Source organism: Aquila chrysaetos, chromosome 2, assembly GCF_900496995.4.
Source record: "Aquila chrysaetos chrysaetos chromosome 2, bAquChr1.4, whole genome shotgun sequence".
Taxonomy (NCBI): Eukaryota; Metazoa; Chordata; class Aves; order Accipitriformes; family Accipitridae; genus Aquila; species Aquila chrysaetos.
The window spans coordinates 70,575,638-70,599,012 of NC_044005.1; the positions used below are offsets into that span (position 1 = coordinate 70,575,638).

A 23,375-nucleotide genomic window follows, 5' to 3' on the forward strand; every position below is an offset into this window, starting at 1 on the left:
CTTGCTCTGGGTTTAAAATCTTTTTGTCTTTGATATCTAATTAACACTTGGGAGCAGATGTCTTAGTGAGGACACTGTAGACCTCCAAAATGAGAACGAGTTCAAGTCTGAAACTGGGTGTCAGGTTGATAAGAGGGATTCCCTTGCATTTTATAATTTATAATTTTTCCAGTGTACTCATTGCTCTGATGAACTAAAGAGTAACAATGAATTTATGAAAGAATTTGGGAATTTTTTTTGTTGGTATTTTGGGTAGACATCTGGTAAAGGATTCATTACACTGTGAGCCTCAGCTGTAAAATTCAAAATGATAGCAGGTAAATGCAAGCTACAACTTCAAGTTCCAAGTATGGGCTTTCTCTACTGAAAAATTGAGTTTCGCTGGATGATTTCTTACTTGGAATCAAATATTCTTAAAGTATTTTACCACTTGAGAGTACTCTCATAGAGTGTGTTTTTTCAATTAGGTTGAATATGTGAAGAATAGTGAAAGCTGTATTTGTTGATGCAGCTATAAGCACAAATATGCTAATGACTATGCGGATAAGGAAAAAAAGTAGGATTTTTATAGCAAAAAGACCAATTATTCTGTGCAAACGTTTACACGTTTAAGTGAAATATCATGTTATATTATTACTGTTTGAAATATTTGGCCATCGGGCTTTTGATCCATGAACCATATAAGTGCACTACTTTGAGTTGTACAGCCCATAATAAGATACAAATGTTAATTCTCAACTCCTTTCATATTTTTGCCCTTTACTGACTTCATTTGAATAATTTAGTCTGTGGGCCATTGAGTTAAGTTGAACTATAGAAAGGAAATGGCACAAAATTAACAGTCTAGGCCAAAATGTTGCTTTCAAAACTGACTGTGTTTTACTGAGTTCTGTATTTGCTATGTTTATCACCATGTGGTTACTTACATGTCAAAGTTTTTTTTCAAATGTTACTAAAACCACCTGCAACTTCAGGGTAGATTATTCATCTCTACAGTAAAACATAAATTGAAATTAATAAAGAGGTATTTTGGTAATTCTCCTAATTTTTGCTATTAGTGTAAATTGTAGTTCTCATTGGTTATTTGCTTATCCTTAGGCAAGTCATAAATTAACATGGAGGTGTATCATCAATTCTCATAACTGTTGACTAGCTGGTTTCATTAGTTTGTTTAGTTAGATGGTTTTTCTCTGGTAAATGCATCTTGATGGATGTATTCACCTCCATATGGAATTTACAGTCTTTGAAAACGTGTACCACAATATTCAAGATCCAAATTAATTCAGACAGTTTTTTGCAGTAGCGTAGCTGTGTTACTGGGTTATGGCCTAGTCAAGGGAGTCTGCCAAACATGAATTTTGAATGATGCCTGAAATACTTTTCCATACATAGTTTCAATCTAAGGTAAGTGCTACTTGTATGTTAAAGTGGCAAATGTGTTTTTTTACTTGGCCACAAATGACTGTGGTGTCCTGTATCAGAACTGATTTTTCTTCATCTTTTAGTGTATAGAATCATCTTGGTTTCTCTGTATTTCTTTTTGGACAAAGGCATTTTTCTTGAATAGAACTGTAAGGATTCGCCTCCCTAAAACTTGTTTCAGCCTTGAGTGTTCTTTGTTAAAACTGCTAATTTGTTGAAACTTTCTATGTTGACATTTCCCAGGCTCTAATGTTGAACCATAAATAAGCAGTTTACTAGCAAATGATTGCAGTAGTAGCATATAATCTGCTTCGATGTGCAGGCTTCTAAGTGAAATATTTCTCTATGGAAAAAAGATTTCTTTTCCTTTTGTTCTACAGCTCCTGGAAGGAAGCTTTGCCAGAGAAGTTAGCCATGAAGTGGATGGACTGATATTTCAGCCTACAGGAGTAAGTAGTGTAAAAACGGATTTTTCTGCCTTCACTCTCAAATGAAATTCTCACCCCTCCTCCCCACTCATCGTCCCATCTACTACCTAATCTTTGTTTCGGTCAGGATTACTTTGCAGTGTTGGTTCTGATTTTTCCAGTTCCTCAGACTACTGAAATTCAACTGGTTGCAATCTAACTTGTAGTATGTGTGACTCTTGATTAATCCATGGTGGTAGTTTTCAGGAATCAGTTCATGTTTTTTTCGTGTGTGTACTATGATGTGCTGCTAAATAAGGGAGGATTTTTTTCTGACTGCATGAGTTCTGTGAATCTTTCAACCATTGATTTGAGCTATTGGATTACTTTTCTTTCTCAAGGATGTTCATATGTTAAAATTCTAGTAAAATTTGTGACTCATGTTTTTTTAGTGCAATTAAGGCATGATATATTCTTGAACCATGTCTGCCAGTATAAAGGTATATGACTGGGCTGGGGAGAAGTCACCAGAAGAACTGCAGACAACCAGAAAAACTACTGTAAATGATTCTCAAGCAGGAAAGGTGGCTTTAAAGGAAGTCAGTAGCATGGCCTCGTCCATCCTACTACTGCTCCTGTTGACTCGATACAATGGATAGACTGCAATGTGTATTGTATATTGGCACAGATAGTGACTGTAACATCATCCATGCTGACTTTTTTTTTGGCTTGTAAAACAAGGAATTGATTTTGATTATTATTTTAAATTTGACAGATATTTCTATCTTTACAGTTACTCACAGAAAACATTTGTATTTAGTTTTCCAGATAAAACAGGTTTTTTCTGGTCTACTTCCTGTATTGTAGATCTTAGCAAGGGTGATGACACTCTCATCTGGAAATAAGATTAACCTCTCTGTTGAAAGTTCTACATCAGCTAACCACAAACTAACTGAGCAATTAGACCGCCCCCCCCCCCCCCCCCAATATATAGCTATTTTGAATTCAAAGCAGAACTACTAGGGTAAAGAAAATTCATACTTTTGTAGGAAGTACTTATGATGTCTTGGAATGCTGTTAAAATCTAAAGCAATTGTAAAGGCATCTCAGAACTATTTTCCTGAATATTAGAGGTTAAGCTGTGCAGAGTTACTACAGCTAAATTTGAAATTACCTTTTCTAGTTGAAATGAAATTACTGAAGAATATCTCTTTGCTGTTGTTACAGGAAATTAATATCTGATATGTTTTGTGTTTCTAGAACTTGTTTTTTTCTGATTTAGCATACTGAGAAATTTATAACCCAACAAAAAACTGATTTTGTTGCATAAAAGCTTATAAAGGTTTTTCATCGTTAAAATATGGGATAGATTTGTTTAGTCTAATTTAATGTTCAAATTTCAGGGTTTATGGAAAGTTTATTGCAGCTGTTATTAAACTGACTTTCCTGGATTAAACAATGTGCAGTTTTCTCAATGGCTTTTGTAGTTGAGAAAATATAAATAATATATTTAGAGCAAAAGAAATTATTGTAGACCTATTAATTGGGAAATAAGAATTAAAGCTAATTAACTGAAAAGGGTGAAGCTGATATAGATAGCTGATACTGCTTTTTTATTTTATGTGGGGGCATAAATTAATAGGCAACAATACAAGGGCAACAGAGTATAAGAATGCATGAATGATCCCTTGAGAATACTAACTGAAATAATTTTTGCTTTTTGTACTACAGTTGCAGTTATATGTGTGATGTATTACATCTTTTCACACAGAAAGACACCTATCGTTGATTGGGCTAGAGGCCTGAATTTTGGTCATTGTGAGACTTAGACCTTTATAAAACCAGTTTGTCTCAAGTGAAGAGACCATCTTATATCCAGCAGAAAACAATTCTTAACAACCATTTTTATTGACATATTTGATCTTGCAGGAAAAGAGACGGACAGAAATGATGCTGAGTTTTAGAAGATCAGGGAAGTTTAAGAACATCTTTTGGGAAGTCCTGAAGTCTCATGTGTGTTTTGAGGAGAAAAAAGCAAAAGTAGATAGGAACAGGAGCAAAATCACAAAGAAGGATAAAGTAGCAGCAGAGGAGGATGAGTGGAATGTGACCATTTACAGACAGGAAAATTTTAAGGGGAAAAATACCCACGCTTTCCATACTTTTAGCAGTTAAAGCAGAATGCAGAAGTTAACTATTTAATGTAAAGAATGTTGAGCTTATTAGTTCAGTCTGTTTTGAAAATCTTTTCTGTTATTCTCCCCCCACCCCCCCGATTTACTCAGAGGTGTTCCTCTTGCTCTCTGGTCTTAAACACAGGCATCTAGACCTGAGTAGATGGATATATATACAGGCAACACTGGTACTGGGAGTCAACACAGGTGGAGAAAGAATATTTTATTGTTTTGAAGTTTGGTTTAATTCTGACTTATAATAAAAATCAAAGCACCTGAAATGATTTGTGGATAGGAATTATGCTTTTAGCCTCTAAGAGCTCTGGATTTTCTTACTTTTCTCTTGGATTTGAAGAGATTTGGCATCAAGTGCCTGTGAATTAGTTGAGTTTTGAGAAATCGGCATGTTTTAATGAAAAGGGATTTGTGAAAAAGTTTTACTACCAAATCTAGGGTTTCAGTTAAATATAATAGGGTTTATTTTCTTCTGCTAGTCTTCCTATCTAAACTCATATTATGAATAGCAAGGTTCTTGTACTGAAGCAGAAATTGTTTTGCACTGTGACTGGTGATGGTAGAAACAATGTTAAGGAATAAGGAGATTGTTTTCTGCCTGTGCAGGTTATTTTATTTTTGCAAGGTCATGCTAACTGAGCATTATTATTCCTAACTAATTCACCAGTTACTTGAGATACTTATATTTTTTTATTGCCCAGGGTATACAAGTGCTTTAATTTCACGGTGACAGTTGAAAGCCAATGGCTGAGGCCTCCCTTCTTCTTCCCCCTTCCTCCCTTTCCAGAGACTGAAAGCTTTCACAGATCATGAGAAGAGCATGTTTAGTGGAAATGATGGAGGTTTTTGCTTCGTTTATGATTTAAGAATGCTTTGTAGGTGATTTGATGTGATGTGTGCTTCATAGTGCCCCCCTCTGCATCCCCTGCATTAACCTACCATTCTCTAACAACTCCATGGTGAGAGACAAATACAAGACAATGTTTTCTTACTATTGTTTCTCTTCTTCCCTTTGTACTCTTTTCCTTTCCTCTTTTCCTTTTCATGCATCCTCTCTATCCAATAGCCCGTTTCCCACATTCCTTTTGATTTCCCTTTTATGTCACTTCTCCCTAACGCTTCTTTTCCCTGCATCATTTTCTGTCCATTTAAGATGCTACCGATATAACTCCCATATGGCTAAGTCAGCTCCATTCCATCTGATCAGCTTTCTGATCCCTCTACATGTAACAGGTTGGCAGAGCAGGGACCGAAGCTAAGTGCTAATTAGAAGGAGTGAAACAGGCCAGCAGGAAACTTCATGGACAGGTATGTCACCCTGGGATCATGCCCCAGACAATGAGTGAATTAGTTTGCAGGTAAAAGCCAAACACCTTATTCACAGATTCTGAATGCTTGTGTAAAGATTGGAAGCTTTCAATCCTTTTTTCTAAAGATTACTTCCAAACAGTGAACAACTTCTTACATTTGTTTTAGAACACTTGCAGTTTGCCAACCTGTGTGTTTTTAATGGAAATCTCAAAAATGGTCTCTTATCTTCTGATGGCAGAATTGGCTCTCTGACCTATGCCCACTCATCAGTGAAATTACTTTTGTTATCTGCCTTGTAAATCATACCTTTGCTAGATATCTCAGACTGTCTAATTTTTATGCTAGCAATCTCTTAATAACCGACTTTCTTGCTGGCTAGAACTATTATTTTCCCTTGCTTGGGAAGAGGGTGTAGGAATTATTTTCTTACTTCAGCCACCTAAGAGAAGGCTTGCTGGCCATCAGTTAGGAAGGCCTAAGGACAGGTTTTGAGCATCTGTGGAAAGCTTGTATCAGAATTTATTCTCTTCTGTTCCATCTTTTTGCCTCCTGAGCTCTGTGATGTTATTGTGTTGGCTCAGGCTAATTTCTGTTTGGTACTTCTCCGTGCTCTTATTTTGGATGAGGAATAAAGTCCAGTTGTGTGGGTTTGGGATTTTTCCGGGGAATGAAGAAGGGCAGCTGCTGAGCTCTGTTCTTCTAAGGTAAATGTTATTTTAAAGAATGGTTGAATTATTTAATACATAACTCTCCATACTGAATACTAACAAAAAGCTTAGCCTTTAAAATGAAAGGAGAATAATGAACAGGTTTTTATTACTGACTAACATTGCATGAGTTTTTAATATATCTTCCTTCCCCTCCCTTGGTAGACTTAGTGGTGATCTGAAATGCTTGGTTGCCTGCTAATTATTTGTGCTATTCCCATTTGATAATAGGCTGTGTTATCTTCTGTGATTGTAAAAGTTCACCCCAAATCACTGAAGTTAACACTGAATGAAATATCTCCAGAAGATACCACCAAATAAAATATCTCTGAAAGGCCATGTTTTGTTTCATTAAGTAGTGCCAGTTCTCCTAAATAATCCTACATAATTGGTAAGCCTTTTCTTCCAAACAGTATGTGTTTTATCAAATGGTCTGTGAATTTTTAACTGCAGGCCAAGTTAGTTGCTGGCATATTTTTGAAACTCAGACATGATGTTTACCAGTGATGGCGCATCAATTATTGTTAAATATTTCAATTGCAATAGCAAGTAATGGCTTCAGATGGGCCATGATAACATAAATTCTTGCTTCTAACAAACATACAAGTTTCTGGATTTAGCTTTCTAATTTTGTAGTGATTCTTATAATATTTGGAGGTAATGGAAGAGAATAGACTATTTCAGTTGGAGGGGACCTGCAACGATCATCTAGTCCAACTGCCTGAGCAATTCAGGGCTGACCAAAAGTTAAAGCAAATTATTAAGGGTATTGTCCAAATGCCTCTTAAACACTGACAGGCTTGGGGCATCGACCATCTCTCTAGGAAGCCTGTTCCAGTGTTTGACCACCCTCTTGGTAAAGAAATGCTTCCTAATGTCCAGTCTAAACCTCCTCTGGCACAGCTTTGAACCATTCCCATGCATCCTGTCACTGGATGCCAGGGAGAAGAGCTCAGCACCTTGATTCCTTAACGTAGATGCTAAGACTGCCTGATTTTTTTTCTCTCTAGAGTTTGCAGCAGAAGCGAAGAGAATCTGGAGAGAATAATTTTCATCAGTCTTTGTGTTGACCCACACTACTAAAACGTTTCATGTATCTTTAGTATATCTCTTTGCTAAATGTGATCTCTTCTGTAAGAGGAATGTTCATGACTGAATCTGTTACTAGTCAGGGGATGCTGTTGTCATGTCAGTGCACAGTTTTTGTGCTGTTGTAGGTTTTTCTTTAACAGAGAACTTGCTGTCAATCTCCTGAAATGCCACTGAGCTTTATAACTCTTTTCTGCCTATGAATAGTTGTTATATTCAATTTCCATGGCAATGTTCCTCGCAATTCGTCTCTTAAATAGCTAGTCGTATCTCAAATACACCATTCTATCATATGCTTTACGAACATACTTAAATTTATTAGCAATGCACAGTATTTCTTCGAGAGTTTTTCTGTGACTACACAAGTAAAATTTTCAAGTTTGTCTTTGGTGTCTTGAGGTGATTTGTTTTCTACTTTTTTTGGAAGATCAGAAAACTAGAACATTAAGAAGAAATAACAACAGAAATGCTAACTTAAACACCAATAAGTAAGGTCTAATTAATTTAATTAGAGCTCATTTAATTAAATCATTAGACTTCTAGATAAAAGTGCCATGATCTTTGAACATAGTAGATTTTTGTGGTTTCCACTTACTTTCCAAGAACGTGAGATAACTCACATCTTAGGAAATTTGAACATTGCTTACAGGTACAAACTCCTAGCATCCACACTTGACAAAAAATGGCCAAAAATGGGGGGGAAGTTATGAGTCATTTTTAGCTCTGAATATAGTAAGGTAATGGTGTAGCAAAAGTTTTTCTTGTTTAACTTTCTGCTGTTGGTCCTCTAGTACATTTACAGATGCAAATGTATAAGCTATTTGCCAAAATTGTTTAACCTGACTTCCTTTTTATGTCTGTCTGAATAGATGTCAGTGCCTTGAGTCCGATTACCTAAGGCAAGTGTTAGTTCTAATCGGCATGTTATCTCATTTGTTTGCTTATGACCTGTACCATCTGACGTTCTCTGATTTCTCAGGCAATGAATTGCATTTTATGGGAGCTATCTAAATAGGTTCTTGAACTTCTGTTGTGTAGTTTAATCATCCTGCCTGCCAATGGCATTAGGCAGAAAAGATCTTACATTTTACATTACGTGTACTAGTCATCCTCAGGATTGTCAGTTGACATTAATATGGTGGTGTCTGTGCATGTGTTGTTTAGCAGAAGAAAAAATGCTTTTTCTGGATGCTACCGTTCTAAATGTTGGGAAAACAAAGATGTGTTTTGTATTAGGGTAGGCAGAATCATCATTCATAAAGGCTTCCACATATGATTTTTGCATAGCTTCTTTGTCTTAAAGCTAGGTGCCAAGGAGCTTGTGTGGTGGATCAGCTTTGAAAAACCAATAAAGCCATAGAAGAGGCTGGATAGGGAAGTCTAGGAGAGGTTCTGCTTCAAATCAGTGAGAACTCTTCACTGAATCATCCGACTAGTTCATTTGGCTCTTGGTGCTTAACATAGGCTAATGAAGCGGTCACTTGTCTCCATGGCAGTGTTCCTACTCATCCTGAATTTCACAGCAATCTTTCCAGGATTGAGAATTTGATAGATCAGGAATGACTTGGAAACTGGAAGATATGATGGAAAGTATTTTGTCTACACTCTCTTTTCTTTGGATCCTGGAATCGCTATCAATAAACAGAACGCCTCATGTATGATTCATCTATACCCTTTCTATCAAACTGAAAAGATTGAGGAAATATGTGGAAGAACTACCTTGTGATTGTTTTCTCCCAGTACTGTTTCCTGTGCATGCCAGAACAAGACAGCCAACAGACCTCTTAAGTTACCATGAAGATCCTTCATAAAATGTTCATGTTTTTTATTAGTCAGGAGCATAGCAGTAAAGCAAAAACAGTGGTTTGTACCAGGATAAGGCAGAATATTTAGATAGATCTTCATCCTGCTGTTTTAGTGTAAGCGGTAGTCCAGCATTTCAGGAAAATAACATACGTACCTAAGGTTTGTGAAAGCAGAGTGGGTTGCTTTCAGAGGAGAATCAACACTTGCATTGTGGTATCCGGATGGTCAAAACAGTTGAAGATACTTTCTTTAAAAAGCAGATACATTACCCTGTTATTCATAGTTTGAAATATTTACTGATTCACTGTTCTTATAAATAGCAAATTTGAAAATGGACAATCAATATCACAAAAGGTAACTGAATTTTTATAACTACAAAAATATATCTGTTAGGTGCTAGCATATATTATCAGATAAATCATTGAAGGTAACTGTGTATATTTGGTGACAACACATTTAAAGTAATCATATGCACTGTACTGTACAGAACGGTATGCTCTGCAAGGCTCAGAGGTGCCTGTGGAATAGTATTCTGTTTTGAGAAGGTACAACAGAACACAGTTGTGGTAATTCTATCTCATTTTGGCTGCCAGTAACTTTAGTTTCTGTTACCATTCCCATGCATCCTGTCACTGGATGCCAGGGAGAAGAGCTCAGCACCTCGATTCCTTAACGTAGATGCTAAGACTGCCTGATTTTTTCTCTCTAGAGTTTGCAGCAGAAGTGAAGAGAATCTGGAGAGAATAATTTTCATCAGTCTTTGTGTTGACCCACACTACTGAAATGTTTCACGTATCTTTAGTATATCTCTTTGCTAAATGTGATCTCTTCTGTAAGAGGAATGTTCATGACTGAATCTGTTACTAGTCAGGGGATGCTGTTGTCATGTCAGTGCACAGTTGTAATTGTACTCCCTGTTCCCTTCATCAGCTCTCCTAGTCTTTGACATTCCGCAAATGGTGAACCAAGTCCATTAACATATGATTAACAATGGAAGTCTTGAGCTTGATATGAGAGCTATAAATTGCTTTTAAGAAAATTCCATTGTCTTCCACTGACGTGTGCTGAATAATTTAGATGTGATTCTATCATACAGGTTATACTCTTCTAAGTACAGAGTTAGAAGGGCAGTGCCGGACTTCATGCCATAACTGTAGAAGTCAGAGATAAGAAACTTGATGAAAACTACTTACTTAATTAGTGTGGATATTCCTAAAGCAAAAGCTTATTTTTTTTTTAATGCTGCTAGTTGTGTTTCTGAAATGAAATTCTCTTCTCCATGTTACTCTAGAAGCTTTCCACTGAAATGGGATGTACAACTGCGACATACCTGCTGGTTTGTTCCAAAAGGGGAAAATTAGTAGAAATCTTAGCTGGTAATATCCCAGATTTCCAAAATGCAGATGTTCTGTGCACTTTGAATTGTTCATTAAAGAAACAGTGAGGATACTTGTTAAATCCTATCTGAAAGTTTTGACAAGTTTGAACTGACAAACAGTAGGTTGCTTGTTTCCAAACAGTGATCACTGGAAATCCCGAGAAGATCTTGTATCTGTATATTCATTCAACCACTGAAACAAAACGTGTTTTATGCAACACAGGATTCTCTGGAGAGAACTTTTAACTTATGACAGCAATTAAAATGTGTGTCTTGGGGACTTGTCAGATTGTGAATTGATAGTGCCATTCTTAAGGGAAAACATGGCTTGTTCTGTTGGTAATGAGGAAGAGGAACAACAGAAGAATAAAAGATAATTCTAAGTAGTTTTGGAAACACTCAACTGTTTAACAAATGTAAGTTGATCACAGGATCCAGTGCTCATAGGATGAGCTCAGAACAGGTGAAAAAAAGTTTGCTATGTGGTTAACAAAACAAGAGTTTCAAGGTTGTTCTTTTGTCTTTATGTGTAACATGTAAAGTTCCAATTTTCTATCTAAATCTCTTCTACAAGATGTCTAATGCATACTGTGGTGAGCAAAGGTGACGCAAAAATGAAAGTTCAGTTGGATAAAAGAATGGCAGAGGTCAGTTTTTGCTAGTTTTTAGGCAGCATATTCCCTTACAACAATCTTAGTGTCAGCTCAAGTCAAGCAAAGCAAATTCAGATTTGGCTTTTTGGGGGTTGGTTCCCTCCTGCCCCTCCCTTACACAGCTGGCTTAAAGGCCAAATATGGACAGTAGACACAAGCATTACTGCTTTGTATATTATTTACAGAATATTCTAAAAAAGTATCAGTTTTAGATAATACAGATTTTTCTGTTAGACAAATAAACATGTATGTAGTGGACAATACTAGGTATATTGTATTTCTGAAACCTTCAAGGATGTTTTTCAGAGCACTAACATGCTTTTGGGAGAATGTGCTTGATTTTTTCAGGAGAATCAACGACACTCTCTAAAACATAGAGCACAGTAGTATTTCCATGTACTAAGACTGTAGAAAATATATCTCTCCCTTCTATTGTTTAGGTATACAAACAAAACTAAAGATTTTCTATGTAATTTTTCAGATGAGGGATATTGGTAAAGCTTTTTTTTTGCATTTTCAGACAACTTAAGTTAATACAGTCATGATGTTTTCATCATCGTTAGAGGACTTGATTTAAACTTTACATTTCATTAAAATATTTGAACCAGTAAAGAACATGAGTGTACTTCTCATAATTTGCATATGAACCAGAACAATTAGGCAGATTATTTTTGTGAATATTTGTTCACATTTTAAAAGAGTTCTGCAGGATAAGGTGTATTTTCTATGCTTGCTGTACCTGTTTATGAAAGACCTGGTATTTCACTTGTGAAAATATTACAGGATTTTTTTTTTTTTTTTTTTTAACACATTTGCACTGCTGACCCTTTTCAGTTTCTGGATTGAAGGAGCATGTAGCACCATGTGCCTTGTATCTAGTAACAGCCAGATAAGTGAAATTTAGCATTGGTGATCAGATCAGAAAATAGACTAGCAAGCATCATCGTAGAATAAATTGGGATAGTAGTTTTTGTCAGTCATGAGCTGCATACAGGTAGTTCACAAACAGGACCTAATTTGTCAAATAAATTGTTCATTGAAAATCATTCCCATGGTTCCTATTGCTACGCAAGCTGGTCTGTCTCTGTGGAGAGCAGCTACAATGCTAGTAAGAGTCTTCAGCTGGTTTTGAGAATTTTAGTTGCTGGGCTGGTTGATACAAGGCAGGTAACAAGGATTGCTTAGCTGCAATTATGAATGGTGCCTTTTTATTCTATAGTTCCTTCTGTGTGTTTCATGCAAGATGCTATTGCACATCTGGCAATTGTTGCATGGAGTCAGATAGTGTAATGGGAACCAGCTGTAATATAGTTATTCTTTATGGTGCCATCAGTATCTTGTTTTTTTTCCTGAAAGACAGTGCTACTCAGATTTGCTTTATCACAGTTAATCAGTTTGCCCTTATACTTATGTTCGGCTTTGGCTTTGATACTCCATGCTTGTGAACTATTAATGTTTTTTAATAAATCTTTACAGCTGCTAGATACATGGAATGTTATGGAACAAATACCAAATGAAAACTGGAATTAAGCTAATACCTTGTCTTGGAGCATGTTAGAAATTAGAGTGGTTAGCTACCATACCAGGGATGATGTTACCATGGAGAGAGCTTCTGTTTCCATGACATTTGCTTGCATATTTTGCTAGGCCTTCAAAAGAAGTAGCGTTTTGTCCTCTATCAAATTTGGTGGGTGTTACTCCATTACTTCTGAAACCCTGCAGTGTCTTACAGCATACATATATGAATTAATTTCTTAGGAATATTAATGGTGACTGGACTGACCAGGAAAAAAAATGGAGGAAAAAAGTTATTAAAACTTCTAGCATCCAGAAGGCAAGGGTTTTTTATAATATTTTTAACTAGATTAGATATTCCAGCTTGATTTTAACCGGATATATGCTGCTCTGCTTGTATACATTTTGGTTAATTAAAAAAGCCTACAGCTAGTAAAGAAGTAAAGTAGAGTTTTAGTGGTTTTAGAAAAAAGTTGTGTTTAGCTGTATAGCTGATGGCTTTATACTGTGCGATCTGCCTTGTACTGGAGTGGAATTTTGGATAGCAGTAACATTTTAAATCAAGTCATGGTGCAGCTCACTGTTTGAGAATCAGCTATTGGCCTGAGGTAAATTACAGAAGCCATTTTTTCTTAGGATGAAAGAAGTGCTTTTGAGATGTGAAAATCTTGCTAGCTATCCATAAAGGGGACTTTCTTTACTAACTGTTATGGCAATATCATGGTAATCTACAGGCAGCTTTTGCATTTCTCCTGCATTGAAAATTTCTGACTGTGGTCATGTGTAGTCACAGTTCTCTTCTGCAAGATTGCACATACTTAAATATAGGTGCGTATGATCCCCAGGTGCTTGAGTAGAAGGAGTTAGGGAGCAGTATTGGTTGTTGAACACTGTTGGGTGTCCTATTCTCTTCTGTACAAAGGGTGCTGGGGAGGAGGAGTGCAGTGAGTTAAACACCATTCAGTATTCTTATGCCACCCCTAAGACAAAATTGCTTGCCTTCTGTTCCTAATGAACAGTTGACTGTTGTTCCCTTTGTATACCACTCTTCTGTTCTAATTAGCTTTTAGTGTCCTGGAGTGTTTTTTTAAATGGTCTTTCTTTTTTCCCCCCAGTTGTGAGTGGGAGTCTAAAACTTTGATCCTTTGTGATACCTTCTTGAGGCAGATTATTCTGTAATATGTCTGTTTGCGACAGTTACAAACAATTGTCAGGGCTTGAGCTGATACCGTTTTTGAAACCCATTTTTTTCAGAGGTTTTCGCAATTTCACATTCTGAAAGCACAAATACACGTATGCAACTGAGGGAGAAATGTTCCCAGAAGCCTAAGAACCTACAAATTGTCTATTTAATGCAACTAAAATTTCAGTCCACCTATTTTAGTATTTTGGTAAATGAGGAATGGTACTTCACTAATACCCTCCCTCAACTTCCATCACAATTATTGTTATAGCTTTATTTTAGCTGAGATGTCTTTGGTTTCCACTTGAACTGAATTTGTAGATCTTTCTGCCAAAACCCGTATCACTGACTCCCCATCTGCTAACCATAAGGTTCATGTTCTTTGTCCAGGCTTTAGAATCATGTCATTTCAACAAATAGCTTATTAAATGCTTTTGGTTTATAGAAGTCATGTTCTCCTTCTGTTGAGGATGTAGTATACAGCAGAAAATGTTTTTACAAGACAGCTCATAAAATGAGCATGGTACTTACTGTTCTTGGTGTCAAGAGAGACGTAGCTCAACGTGAGTCTCTAATCCTTTTTGGAGTACCTGCTGGATCGATGACAGGTGGACTTGTTCACTTTGCAGCCATCTCTGTACCTCTTGTCTCGCTCACTCTTCTATAAGAAAATTTTTGAAGGATTCTGTTAAAGTTCTTTCACAAATAGGGTGGTGCTTCACAGAAATCTGGTTTATTGGCTCAGAGTTCATGCTAGCTTGCTCGTTATTATCTCTTTGCATTTTAGTAACATTTACATTGGAATGATAAACCTACTTTATCTTGGAGGTGGGAGGAGATATGTAAAATACCTTCTGAACGTCATCACAGATTCTTGCTTGAACCAATGATGGTATTTTTTCCCTATGTCATTCTCAGTTGTGATGGCGATACTAAGCTTTATGTTCTAGAGGTTAAAGAAAAGACTATTGTCTTCTTATGACATTAGCAAAAAGGATTCATGGAAAACTGGGTGAGTTGAAAAACCTTTTAGAGGGATATCAGATATGAAAAAAGCTTTCAGATTTGTCTGCCGCCTTCTCCCAGAATTGTCCAGTGACGGCACATCAAACATTTCAGTGTCCACTTGATGGATGCTGGTGAATTGGCCCCATGAGGAGCAGTTCTCTTTCTTAAGAAACACAATTCTGTCTCTTAAATACCTTCTACATTTGTTCGCGGAAAAGCTGTGCTTAACCACTCTTTCTGTTCCCCCATCATTGCTTATAGCACTGTTAAAAGCTGTTAAACCTGTTGACGTTTTTGCAAGTGGTAATTGTTGCTTACCCCCTCCCCTAATTCTCTGCACCTTCAGCTGCTTGCCTGTTCAGAGCATAGCTACATAAACAGTTAGTTTAACGTTTGGTATAATTAAAGGAGAGGAAACATTTAAGAGAAGGGAAAGGAGAAATAGTGACAGAGATTGGGAACTGTCTGAAACCCTTCTGCCATTAACAGAATGAAAGTCCCCTTCCAGTAGCAGAGGAGTTGGAAGAGGTTCTTCGTGGCAGCTGCTCAATCTCAGTATTCAAACCAGAGGTCGCATGTTGCATGTCTGGTCAACATTTGTGTGGTCATGCTCTGTAAGAAGGGGTAAAGAAATCTGATGTGGCCAAAGCTATTGTTTTGTTGTGTTTTTCAAATGGCTACAAGGCAAGATTAACAACCAGTATCAGAACCACTATTTTTAATGGGAGAATGTTGCTTCCTGAGAAGGACAGCAACTAATCTTTACAGTAACTGGAGTTCTTTGAGTGACTTTTTAAAAGTACAGCCTACACTTCTTTTCCCTTTACTTGCAGCGCTCTGGAAATAGCTAACCTATTCAGTTTAGCCTATTCTTACCCACAGCCACTGACTTGCTTGTTCCTAAGTCAGAACTACAAGGACTAATTTCTCACAAAGAGTGGGCAGGACCCTTTCATTTTCTCCTTTGGCATGCTATGTTTTTTCTCCTTACAGGAGGATTTTTCCCTTCTCATTATCCAAATTACTGTCCTGGAAATGCAGTTTTAAATTGTGTTAGTCTTGTAGCAGACTTGAAAGAGAAAATACATACTGATTTTTTTCGATGTACTTTTTTTTTTCCACTTTGCTTTTCATCTCCAAGCACATCAGCTTACTACTTGCAAAGCAAAAGCACTGTAAAGCATATGCTGAGTTCTACTGGTTGGATTTACTCTCATGTTGTATGAATGTTTTCTTGTGAAACTAAGGATGTAAAAATTACAGGGTTTGCTATTTTAATCTACATAGATAATGATGCATTTAATATGATTAAAACTCATAATTTTATAATTTATATATTAGAATATGTAGTTGAAAAGGCTAGTTGCTGTTGTTCCTTATAAAATACTGCAGGATTCAGTATTCCAAGCAAGACTCATAAATATTTAATTCAAGGAGATTTGTAGCCCTGTAAAATGTAATAAGCTAGCCCTTAATGACAATTTTGTGTAACATACATTTGGCAACATGTAGAAAAAATCCTGCTGGCAATTCTGTGCATCGTCTTTGATGCATATCTGTTCAGCTGTAGGGGCTTTTTAGCTCTAGAATTAAAAAGAGAAATTAGACTACGCCTGAGACCAGCATGCTGCAATTTCTGAGTTTGTACTTGTACGTTTCTCCTTATGTTCAGATTAGCTTAAAGCTGTAGCCCACTGTTTGCCTCTTGATGTAAGGCTTCTTTGTTTTTTTTAAAGACTGGCATTCCTGAAGAGGTATTTTGGAATATATTTTCGCATCTTTCTATTTAGGGTTGGTAGTTTTCATTAATCTTCATGAGCTCTAAGGTGATTTGCTGAAATGTTATTCCTGGTATACTGATTATCATTGTAGCTGAAGAAAAATGTCAACAAAGCCAATGTTATGATGAAGCCTTAAATTTACAGATTGTAGCTCCTGCAAATGTGGTCTCTAATACTGATAAATTACCCAACTTCCAAATCAGGTTATCTTAGTGAGTCAGCCAAGAGCACTGCTGCTCAGTTCATGGAGATTCTTTTGTTACACTGGGGATGCTTCTGCTGTCAGACTTCAAGCACTGAATACTTCCTGCTGATCCAACCCAACTTTTGTGAGATTTCTAGGAGCCTTTGATCACAAACTAACCATCCACAAAGAAATAAGTCCTCTGAGATACTGACTTCCCTCTCTGTCAGGTGTAAATTTAAGTGACTACACTTAAGCTTGAGTTGGGACAAAGGTAGTAAAAATGAAAGGACAGAAGGTGAAGAGAGATTGGGGCCATCAGGCTTCGAGAAATGAGAGAAGATTTAGGCTGATACATACAAAGCTTTAAGCATGTAAAGAGACATAAACAGTAAGGTTCATAAAACAACTGATGCAATGAAGCAACTGCACTTAGCACTTTATGCGATAAAAATTAATGTTTTCTCCAGCATCACTGGCTTCATGGAACTAAGGATTTTTTTCACAGTAAAAGTGTGAAAGGAGGGTTAAGAAAGAAGATGATCACCCTAAGACTCTTTCAAAGATTTGTTGTGTCACTAGGGGAGAGGAGAAGAATAATGAGCATTGCTTTAGGAGACTAAAAGAAAAAAAAAAAGTAAAGGACCGGGGCCAGGAGAGCTTCTGTCTTATCTTGGTTGTCCCAACAGTTTACTTCAGACTCATCCCTTCATCCTTTGTCGGCAACTTCTGTAACTGTGAATTAAGAGGTAATGTCTTAAACAGCCCTCTGGAGATGAATTTTTATAGAGTCATGTTAAACATACAATGTAAAGAGAATATTAACATTTACAATTTGAAGTGTTATCAACTGTAGAATAGTTTTTGAAAGGGTATTGTTTGTACACACAGAAAGCATCAGCTGAGCATTGTCATGGTATCTAGCAATACAGTTGTCCAAAGGTTTTTCTATTTTGTTTTCTAAATTTCAAGTACTCCTGACTGAAAATAATACAAATCAGCTAATAAATAAAATTGAATTAAAATTGCTCCTGCCTTTCACAGTCCACACTGTGGCTTGTCATTGCAAACATTGCATTTCTGTTAGATTTATTAATACCTAATTAGGTCTGAAAGAACAGCAGAAAAAAAGCAGCATTAGTGGTTTCAAATGTTCTTACTTAAGGAATGTTTGAATCTTTCAGATATGTAGTAATATAATGACTTGAAGAAGACTGTCTGAATCTGAAAATATAGAGAGCAGGGTATGATCTAGTACTTGTAAAGAAAGTGCCTAAGTACTACATATATTCAGTGAGGAGGGGCAAGTAACAGGGAGTCCTCTCCTCCTAAGTTAGATATATAAACACACGCAAAGCTTCAGATACTCATCTTCCTCCATTTGCCACGCAGAAAACAGGTGCTTATTGAAGAGCTGCTTTATTAAGTACCGAGAACTCCCATGTCTCTGTTGTGCCTAAGTTAGACTGGATTTCAACCACAGTCTTCAATGATGATGGCCTTGTGAAGAATAATGAAAGGTAAACATAACCTTTGGGCTCAATGCCAAGCTAACTCCTGTAGTGTTCAGCAATGATTGTGTTGAAATCTTCAGGAAGAAAAGGGTTTCCCGATCACACAAGAGGAAGTATCTGATTGTTTTGGGAGAAGAGGTGGATGGAAATGAGCGAAGATTGATTTCAATACATATTTCATAGGGTCTTTTAGAGATCAGGGTGAAACTCTAATTTAGCCTAACTCTCATCAGTCTTTCTGGACAGTTGTCTTAAGCTATTTAGCTTCTTACGTCTGAGTTTGTTTATCTGTGTTTCTAGAGGGGTGGGCGGTGGGGGAAATAAGCAATGTATGGCTGAGGAAGAATTATGTAGACTTGATCTTTTCCATTATATCAATTTCTACTTAAGGCTGTTAGTGAGTTGTGAAGCTTAGTTTGAAAGAAAATTTCATCTGGAGAACTAAATACAATAGTATTCTGTAGTCGCTTTGGCATCCTGGTGACAGCTTGCACTGTGGTTACACACTGAGGCCATCTCAGTTCAGCTTAGTGAGACAAAGTGAAATAAAGAGAATGAAATAAAGCAACAGAAGGCAAATTGAAGTATCTTGATTGTTTTTATTATTGTGTTACTTTTTCCTAAAGACTTACACAGCACATATTTAATGAGGTTATAAATACTAGGTGGTAAAAAATAAGAAAATTACAAAATAATCAATAGCAATATAAATCTAATATCTTGAGTGGCAACCATGGACCATCAGCAGTTCCTTCGATTGCAAGGACTATAGCTCTATTGTCAGGACATTTCTTTTGTCACAAAGGTAGGAGCATGTAGCTTTTCAACAGTTACCTTAATTTACCAAAAGTAGAATTTAGAATCAAAGGCAGACACTGGTTAGTCCATCGTGGATCATGTATATATTAGTCAACCATTTCAAGCCTTCGGTTTTGCTTCAGACCAAGTGTTGGAGTTTCTAGTTCCAGATCATAATATTAAGTGAAAGGATGAATACAAACAGAAGTGACCGAGAATGGGTTGCTGCTGCTTAGAGTAATGTGCTGGGGGTGGGGGCGGGCAGGAAAGAGCAGTGAGTAATTTTGTGGCTGCTACATTCTGATTGCTATAAACATGGATTTTTGGCTGTGAACTGAAGTTCATTTATCAAATATTAATTGGATTAATATGTAAATTATGTTAGTTATGAAGAAAATTTCCTCATATTTTTCTCCTTGCCTAACAGAATATTGAGAAAAGCTATTAGTATAGTTGTGAAGCAAGATGTTTAATGAAGCTGGAGGTATAAAGCTAAATTAAAGTGCAAGAGTAGAAGACATTTAGCCCCAAAATTACCAAAGAAGTCCAATATAAATATTGCATTAACTTGAAGTTCAGAGGTGCTTTTGAGAAAAGCAATCCAAAAATATCTATTAAAATATTAACAGATTAATTTCTGCATACAGGTTAACCTTCTAAACCTGATTTGCATTCAAACGTTAGAATCCTTAGTATACAAAATAATCTGACACTATTTAAATGAGTGCATATTAGTAGCATGTTTTGCTTTTTAGTCTGCTATGGCAGTTAAGCTTAGTATTTCGGAAGTCATTTTGATTATAACCATTTTTCTTTATACTTCATATAGCTTCAAGTCACATTTTTGTAGGAGACAAGTTGTGATACAGTAGCATTTTCACAATAAAAATTGCTACTTCTGGCTCTACTGGTGCTAATGTATTAAAAAGTATCATTCCTACTTTAGTCCTTTAACTCTCTAAAAGGAAAAATTTCCGGAATACACCAAACTGATTGTGTCTTAGAACACATGTTAATTTTAATTTTTCCTTATTTCGCTTTTTAAAGTGGAGGAATGGAAGAATTGAGACACATTTGCTTGACTACATGGATTTAAAGCAGCATGGTGACTTCACTGTCAAGTAATGAGTTTCTTAAAATTTGGCTTAATTGTGGACATTAAATGATTTGAGCTTAGCTAAGGAACCTGTCTTTTCCCCATCTTTTCGAGCCTCTGAAGTTATTGTCTACAGATTTGCTTTCTATGATGTGACAACATTACACTGTATAATGTTTGGGATTCGTTAGCAACCTTATTTTCAAGCTGATCAAATATTTATTGAACATCAGCGTGTCTCTCTTCTGATCAAATTACTGAACCAGGCAAAAAGCTGATGTTTAGTGAGGACTGCAGCTCTTTGATTTTTCAGGTGGTTTGAATCAGTAATTTAGAACACTAAGCATTAAAAACAGCATTTATTATTTTCTTTTATTTTTGGTTAAAAGAGTTGGGTTTTTTTTAAGGGAGGAATTTGCTTTTTTTTTCATCATCTTTTAGTTAGGGCATCGTGGCCATCTGTCCATAGTCAGACACAGGTTGTGTTGGGTGAAGGACTTGATATAATGTGTGTAAACTCTTTGCATGAAGTTGGAAAGCATTTGGATCATGTTTTGGAGTGGTACAAACTTTGCAGCCATTTTGTGTTCTTATGTATTTTCCGTTCAGTGTTTAGACTCTTCTGTTTTCTCTCAACTATGAAAATGCCTTTCACAAATGACAGGTGTTTGGAAAGTACTAGTGTTTACCCAGGAGTTTCTTTTAGCCTGATCACTATTAGGACTACTTAAAAATCCCATCTCTCTGTGTTTCCTTTACAAAAACAGGGACAATTGACTCATATTTATAAAAAACTGCCTGCTTTAAAATTTCAAGAGTTTATACAGAAATTATGCAAACATCTACAGGAAAGAAATAATTTGATTTGTTTTTCTAAGGAATAAAGGAATCCTAATCATCTTTGAGACACTGAGTGCCACTGAAGAGATTTCATGAAAGCATCTTTTCTTAGCAGAATCTATACAGTCAAGTTAAATGCAACACATCTTTCCCTTGCTGACCTGCATTTGTCAAAATTTCGTCTATTGCATTCATTGATAGAAATTTCTTAGATGCCTCTGAATTCTTCAGACTCTCCAAACTTGATCAACCAATATAGTTTATACCTCAGCTTTAGCATCTCGTTGTTTTACTGCCTTCTTATAATCATTTTGTGCTGCTCCTAAATGCATATTTTAAGCACCCAAGTATGTTTCTCAACCTTCAGAAATAATGAGCACTTAAACATTCAGTTCAGTGGCAACTGCTTAATACAGTTTTGTAGGCTTGAAAGCCCTGCATATAAATAATTTTTCCTATGTGCTCAAAAACATGAGTTGTTTCTTTTATAAAAGGCATTCTAGAAATCTAAATAAGTTGTCTCAACTGGGTTCACAGGTATCAGACATTCTGTTAATAAGACTGAATTTCTCCGAACTATTCGTAGGAAAAATGCTTTGTCACGGGAGCAGTCACAGTTATGTTTCTAACTGGAAACGGTTTGAAAAGTTCTCATCCTTAACAATCATGGTTAGCTCACATTAGTCCCATTAGCTCTTATAAGGCTAAATAGTATTTTCTAAGCTGCAGAATTATGGTGTAGAATTTGATTTTAATGAGGCTGTGTTTTTTCCTCTGCGATTCAGCTGTTTCTTTGTGAAGCTGGTTCAGAGTCTTTGGATGTACACAATGGATGGCCAAGTGGCACTTTGTGAACAGTACAATGGTTGTCCTAGGAAGGAGATGCTGGACAAGGGCCGGACAGGACGACAGTGATGATAGGGACAGTGATGTTTATTTATAGCTACTTAAAGAGTGGAGCCAGGTGAAAACTAGTGTGGCCAGTGTCTGTGGGACAGCCAGGGACCCTTCACATGCTCAGACCCCAGTGAGAGAATTTCTAAGAGTTCACTTTCTGACTCTGAGGTACGTGGAATGTATTTGGCAGATCTTGACCTCTATACAGATTTTGGTGTGTGATAGATAATCAGTTTGGCCAGCTCTGATGTATTTTAAATAACAACCAAATAAGGTGGTTTAATGCAAGAGTAAACAATAATATTTATCTCTTACTGCCTGATAATTTTTGGTCTTAGTAGATAGTATTGTCCTGGCGTTTTTTCCGTTGTCCATTCCAGATTAATGGATTAACTTAGTCACTTTTTCTGTGTATCAGTCTTTGTAATCACGCACCCTGTTGTTTGAACCTGGAGGCTTTTACTCTTGGACCTTATTCTCCTTTGTCTCCTAGATCATCAACATGCAAAGTAGCTTTCCCTGTATGATGGGTAATCTCTGAAGCTGATTCACTGATCACCGGTGATCACCACCAACCTCCATAAATGCCATAGTGTACAACATAGTTTGCCTTCACCTTAAAGGATCTGAGTTAGGGATGAGTCCACTACTTTCAAAGCAGTCTCCTCAAATAACCTGTTCACCTCAGACTTCAATAAGAAAAGCTGGACTTTCTGCTCCTCAACCAGGGAGTGTTGTGGGCCTGTGATCAGACTGATATATCTCTTTCTTCCAGTTCTCAGTGTCCTGCTCAGTATACGGCAAGAACAAGCATTAATCACATTTACCCATCAATGACCAAGACATTTCTGGTGCCACATTCCCTTTTGCTTAGCTTTTTACCAGGCAAAGAAAATAGAATACGTGGGGAAGAACAGGGGATATGGCAGTAATGGTCTATGGGGAATATGGGGAGGGTGTAAGTTGTATGGGTGCTTTGAGGAACAGAAGGAGTTGGAACTGCGAAGGGAAGCTGGAAGGGACAGAAGGCAGAATACTTTAAGAAGCTAAGAGTTGCAGATTAATTGCTGGTGGGATAACTTATTACCTCAAGTCGATTTTAATGTCTTGTTTGGGGGTTTTTCCTTCTTTTTTTTGGTGCCAGATAAGAAGTATGTTATAATGCAGGGCTTTAATTATACGGTTTGGATTTTTTTTGTGTGCGCTTATGGTCATAGTGTTACTATTTCTAACTTTTCCAGCAGACTTATCTATTTTCCCAAAAGATCAGTCATGTAGGCCAACCTGCATCATTTGGTCATCATTATGATCGTGCTTGAATACAGCCAAATGTGGGCTGTATATCTAGGAGCAAGTGTATTACAAGTGTATTAAGTCCCTGCTAAAGGCATGAATCATAGAATCATAGAATGGTTTGGCATGGAAGGGACCTTAAAGACCATTTAGTTCCACCCCGCCCCCCCCCAAGCCCCATCCAACCTGGCCTTGAACACTTCCAGGGATGGGGCATCCACAACTTCTCAGGGCAACCTGTTCCAGTGCCTCACCACCCTTATAGGGAAGAAATCTGAAATGAGTTATTTCAGCTAGTTATCAA

The 23,375-nt window shown here is 36.8% G+C and overlaps 1 protein-coding gene across 2 annotated transcripts in view; it reads left to right on the plus strand.

Annotated features, from left to right (window-relative positions):
• Positions 1–23,375, plus strand: part of RNGTT (RNA guanylyltransferase and 5'-phosphatase) — a 188,769-nt gene that overhangs the window by 91,587 nt on the left and 73,807 nt on the right. Inside the window, exons 12-13 of one of the 2 annotated variants that reach the window (XM_030001588.2) lie at positions 1,803–1,871; positions 5,085–5,210. In XM_030001588.2, coding sequence (XP_029857448.1) covers positions 1,803–1,871; positions 5,085–5,186 — 171 coding nt within the window. In that variant the 3' untranslated portion in view covers positions 5,187–5,210. Of the gene's footprint in view, positions 1–1,802; positions 1,872–5,084; positions 5,211–23,375 lie in introns of those variants that run through there. The other variant, XM_030001580.1, reaches the window with a different exon arrangement.